This window comes from Nannospalax galili, unplaced genomic scaffold, assembly GCF_000622305.1.
Source record: "Nannospalax galili isolate Female #2095 unplaced genomic scaffold, S.galili_v1.0 scaffold306, whole genome shotgun sequence".
In the NCBI taxonomy this organism is placed as follows: Eukaryota; Metazoa; Chordata; class Mammalia; order Rodentia; family Spalacidae; genus Nannospalax; species Nannospalax galili.
In genome coordinates, this window is record NW_008354544.1 from 1,130,881 (window position 1) to 1,136,486 (window position 5,606).

Consider the following 5,606-nt stretch of genomic DNA (forward strand, 5'->3'; position numbering starts at 1 on the left):
TTTGTAATTATGTGTATGTATGTGTGTTATCTACATGAGTGCAAGTACCAGAAGAGGCCAAAGGCAATGGATCCCCAAGAGTTGGACTTACAGGTAGATGTGAGTGAACACGGCTTCTGGGAACTGAACTCAGTTCCTCTAGAAGAGCAGTAAGTCCTTTGGGGGGGGTCTTTTTGCCCAACTGGCCTTGAATGCAGAGCTCCGCCTGCCTCTGCCTCCTGAGTGCTGGGATTAAAGGTGTGTGCCACCACGCCTGGCCTCTCCAGTCCTCCTTAAAGCTTGTATTTTCATTATAACCATATGCATGTACATCATTTTGTAAAATATATTTTGGGGGACTGGAGAAATAACTCAATGATTAAAAATAAGTAGCTGTTCTTGTGGGGGGGGCAGGGGGCACCCAGTTTCAATTCCCAGCACCCACATGGTGGCTCACAACCATCTGTAACTCCAGTTCCAGGGGATCTGAGCCCCCTCTTCTGACTTACCAAGGCTCCTGCATGCACATGGTGCATAGACACATACATATATGTATGCATAAATTGAATTTTAAAAAGTTTTCTTTATAGGTGACAAAGGTTGAAAGCTTATCTAATCTTTACAACTGACCTAAATCAAGAAGCTTTCTAAACTGTACTGAATGGCATATGTCTGTAATCAGACCTCAGAGTAGTCCAGTCTGGAATACAAAGTTAGTTTTGAGCTGGCCTGGACTATGAGACAAAGCCTTTTAAAAATAATTAAAACAAATAAGGTCGGGCATGGTGGCATATGCCTTTAATCCCAGCACTTGGGAGGCAAAGGCAGGGGATCTCTGTGAGTTCGAGGCCTACAACAGCAGGTTTCAGGCCAGACAGAGTCTGTCTCAAAATACAAAACATGAACAAAAACATGCCTCCTCCATTACAGGACAAGGAAAGGGGGTGCCTCCAGAAGTTCCCCCAGTTCCAGCTGAGAACTTAAAATGAAAAAGCAAAGAACGCTCTGTTCTCAGCCTGTGCAGCCTATCTTCAGCCCCCCATCACACTGAGGCTCTGTCCCCTACCCTCCCGCCGCCCCCCGGGTCACACTGAGATTCTGTCCCTACCGCACAGAAGTGGCTGCGTCCCAGGGAGATCACTGGGGTTCAACAATAGGTAATTGTACAATGCTTGGCTGTGGCCCCGCGTCGTCCCATTATCAGATAGCAGCAGGGACAGAGGGTTCCAGACCCAGCCTAGGCATCGCATTGCGCACAGCTGCGGGGCGGGAGGAACCCGAGCCTGGGGACACCCAGGGCACGCTGTGACTGTGACCAGGGGAAGACGGCGCTCCAGAACAGAGTACGAAGCAGAAGGGGGCCTTTTGGGCTGGGCATATTTACAGGAGAAACACAAATTTGGGGATTAGGGGGTTGGGGAGGGACCTGACCAACGGCTTTCAATTTCAGACACCTGAGGAGCAGGGTTCCCAGGTGTGGACGCTCAGTCTGCGTCTCTTTTAACAGACTTGGTCCGCCGGCCGAACGTCCATTCCTTCCCACTCCCACGCGAGACCATGCACGCATGTGCCCGCGCTGCCCGGACCGCAGCAATCGCCGTTCCACATCCCAGTTCCTGCCAGCCCCGGAGGCCCAGCTCCAGGCTGCAGGTGCGCGGCGCCCAGTGCACACCCGGGATGCACGCGCGAGCAATCAAGCTCCGCCAACACCAGCTGGCATCGCTACGCCCGCCAAGCCCCCGCACCCGCCGACCTCAGCACCCCCCAAGCCCCCGGGACCCGCCGAGACCTCGCACCCCCTGAGCGCCCCGCAACCGCCCGCAGAGCGAACGAAGCCACCGCCCCGAGCGCGGAAGGCGCCTTACCGAGCGCGGCAGCTTAGCGGGCCCGGGCCCGAAGTTGACCACTTGCTTGCGGGGCTCCATGGCAAGGCAGCGCGGGCGGCGAGACTCCGAGGCGGAGAAGCAGCGAGACAGAGCCGCGGGAACTACCCGCGTCAGGGCCGAGGCAGCGCGAGTGGGGCGGGCTCAGCCCTCCGCGAACGGTGCCCCATTGGCCCGCAGCCGCAGACCCCGCACTGATTGGCTGTCACGAGGAACCTCGCATCCCCATTGGCCGCGCTCATGATCCGATTGTGGGAGTTTAGTGTTTCAACCCTCCTTTTCCGTCCTTGCAAGGAGCGCTGGAGATTGCGCCAGCCTGCGTGTGTGTGCGCGGCTGTTTGTGCAGCACCGGTGGCGGGAAGAATCCCGGCCACAACCCGCACCTCCGAGCCGCGTGGGCAGCCCAGGCCCCCCTCACCCCAGCCCTTTCTCAGCTGACTGCTAGGTGGAGGGCAAATCGCTCTGGGTCCCCCAGCCCCTGGGCTGGGCTCCGATGCGAGTGTTCCAGAGCCAGCCCCCATTAATTGAGCAGACTTTTCTAAGCACCCTCACAGACACTTCAGTGCTACAGAGGCAGGACACCCAAAGATGGACTTGCGGGGTGAAGAAATGCTGGGTGGGTGAAACTGGGAGCTTCGTTCCGGGATACAGGCTTGTCACCACAGCACTGGGGAGGCTGAGGCAGGAGGATGGCTAGTTCAAGGCAGGACAGTTACACGGCGAAACTCTGACTCAAAAATAACATTAAAGGGGCTGGAGAGAAAACTTAACGGTTAACCGCTAAGAGCTTTGGTTGCTCTTGCAGATGACGCGGGTTCGATTCCCAACAACCACATGGCAGTTACCAACTGTCTATAACCACGGTTCCAGGGGATCCAACGCCCTCTTCTGTCCTCCGCTGTCATTGCACGACACGAGTGCACGTACATGCAAGCAATGCACTCCTACACATAAACAAAAAAAAAGAAGAAAAAACAAACATTTAAAAAAGTACTTCAATCTCGTACTTACTTGGGCCACAACTCACTGCAGAATGAAAAGACCAGGTGGCTCAGAATACTGAGAGTCAGCCTCTCCCCACCCCCATGAGGGCCCCTTAAAGTTGCTGACTCCCCATTTTCTCTTGCAAGCAGAGGAGGAGGAATCTGGCACTGGCTCTTGCACGAGCACTGACAAGCTGTGAGGAGATACTAACTGGAGCACAGTACCCAAGATGAAGGCAGTGCGCACCAGAGGAAGGTGGCCCTGAGCCAAGCCAGGCCCAGGGCCAAATCTGTTCAAACTTTTCTACACAAGCGCCCTTCTCAAAAGGGTGGAGGCTCACGTGGGATTCTGAAACGAGGCCTCTTTCATGCAAGAGGAGTTCCTTTGATGTTCAGAACACTTTAAAAAGTGGATTTTGTTTTCTACTTCACAATTTAACCAGATTCTTTACTATGAAAAAAAATTTTCCTAAGTGCTTGCACACAATGGATGCCAGGAATAGGCAGTACCTGTTGTGGAGCTTTAACACCAATCACAGCATCCAAGACCACATTGAAAGTCTTTCCATCAGCCTCTTGAGATTTGGGCTTTTGTTTGTTTTCTGTGGAGTGCGGGAGGGCGGGAAAGCCTTCTTCGAGTCTGGGTGTTGAAAAGCACAATTTCTAGGAAAAACTGAACTGAGCAAGGTCTCTGCCTTTCTCAGCACCTTAATTTAGGAATTGCAGCACTGAATGGGCAGTTTCAATCCCAGGCCTTGTGAAAGTTCCCAGGAAAAAAAAAAGCTTTGAAATGAGCCTTCTTTCTGCAAGGCTGATTAACTGATTAAAACTTAAGGAAATGTGGAGTTTGGAATTTTCCAAGTCCAGAGGTAAATATTTTGGGCCATCTTTAGCCCACTTAATAGCCATGTATTACCCTGCTCTGTACATGACCTAACATCCTTTGTGACCATTAGGGAAATCATTTAGAATGTTCCAACAGAGCCCTAGTTTTCCTTTGGAATGCTTTCATAACAAAACCCTGGTTTCCACCAACTAAAAGATAGCATCTGAGGCCTAGAACTTAGATTTTTTTTTTCCCACTTTGCAGTTAACTGATTTAATGTTTCTACCAATGAATTTGAAAAGTGCCTTAATTTATGACTTTCTTTGTTCTGTTACTGTAAAAATTTCATGAAACTTCTTCCACATTGGAGCAGTGAATTTGGGGTAACCTGAAATCTGTGTTCCTAGGCCATGGTCACTCATATTTGGCTCCAGAATAAAATAATCAGCTACCACCTTTGAGGTGAGAGTTGTGGTTTTTTCGCCAACACCCTTGAACTCAGATATGTAAGATTTGTCACATGCCCATATTTTAGGTAATAAGGTACAGTTATACACACACACCACCACCACCACCCACCCACCCACGCACCCTTGTAGTTCATCTTCTGGATTAGTAAGATTAGCCTTCAGTTTTGGAGTTCTAAACCTGTCTCAGAGCGTGAATAAGGATGAGGCGGCATAGAAAGACAGGAAAAACCAAGAGCACTTGGGAAGGAAAAGAAGCCCCTCACGCGCACACTCGCAGGCCTACTTTGCCTTTCCTATTAAGAATCAAGAAACAACACAGCTTCTTCTTCCAGGAAACACGAAATGGCAGATGATGCTGGTGCAGCGGGAGGGGCCTAGAGGACCCGGGGACCCAGGCTTGAGGTGCTGAGGCGTCCGTGGAGGATTTGGTAGTGGTCTCGGGGCCACAGGCTGTGGGGCTCGTGGAGGCAAAGCTGAAGACAAGGAGTGGATTCCACTCACCAAGCTGGGCCGCCTGGTCAAGGACATGAAGATCAAGTCCCTGGAGGAGATCTACCTCGTCTCCCTGCCCACTAAGGAATCCCAGATGATTGACTTTTTCCTGGGAGCATCTCTTAAGGATGAAATTTTAAAGATCATGCCAGGGCAGAAGCAGATCCAGACTGGCCAGCGGACCAGGTTCAAGGCTTTTGCCGCCATTGGGGACTACAACGGTCATGTTGGTCTGAATGTTAAGTGGTCCAGTGATGTAGCCACTGCAATTCGAGGGCCCATCATCATGGCTAAGCTTTCCATTGTCCCTGTTCAGAAAGGCTACTGGAGACAAGATTGGCAAGGCCCATACAGCCCATGCAAGGTGACAGGCCATAGTGGCTCTGTGCTGGTGTGTCTCATCCCTGCCTCCAGAGGCACTGGCATAGTCTCTGCTCCTGTGCCCAAGAAACTGCTGATGATGGCTGGTATTGATGACTGCTACACATCAGCCCGGGCTGCACTGCCACCCTGCGCAACTTTGCCAAGGCCACCTTTGATGCCATCTCTAAGCTATCTGACCCCTGACCTCTGGAAAGAGATGGTCTTCACCAAGTCTCCCTATTAGGAATTCACTGATCATCTTGTGAAAACCCACAACTATGGTGCGCGCGCGCTGGGCGCCCTGGCGTGGTGTGCGCGGGCACACCTGGAGAGTTGCGGGGCGGGGATCGGTCCCCTGGTCTCAGCCGCGCCTGGAAGAAGGTGGGTCTGGCCCCGCGGGCTTCTCCGTGTCTCTGTGGGTCTCTGCTGCTGGAGCTGTCCAGCCGTGTACCGCCTTAATTTTCCCCCATGCGCTTTCCTCTTGATGCGAGATCCACTGGCCACTGGATCACGCGGGAAAGTATGGAAAGTACGAGGCGGCTGAAGCTGGGATCCGTGAGCCGGTGACGGAGGAATGCTGCCCCCCCCCCAGCCTAGATTGCAGACAGGA

General features: G+C 52.4%; 1 protein-coding gene and 1 pseudogene across 2 annotated transcripts in view; one reads left to right on the forward strand and one right to left on the reverse strand.

Annotated features, from left to right (window-relative positions):
• The window catches only part of Psat1 (phosphoserine aminotransferase 1), a 21,503-nt gene extending 19,504 nt beyond the window's left edge, over window positions 1–1,999 (reverse strand). For both annotated transcript variants that reach the window (XM_029555407.1, XM_008851855.3), the window contains exon 1: window positions 1,845–1,999. In XM_029555407.1, the coding sequence (XP_029411267.1) occupies window positions 1,845–1,904 (60 nt within the window). In that variant the 5' untranslated portion in view covers window positions 1,905–1,999. The remainder of the gene's footprint in view (window positions 1–1,844) is intronic.
• Window positions 2,000–4,483: 2,484 nt separating this feature from the next.
• On the forward strand, window positions 4,484–5,540 carry LOC103749050 (annotated as a pseudogene).
• The last annotated feature ends 66 nt before the right edge of the window (window positions 5,541–5,606 follow it).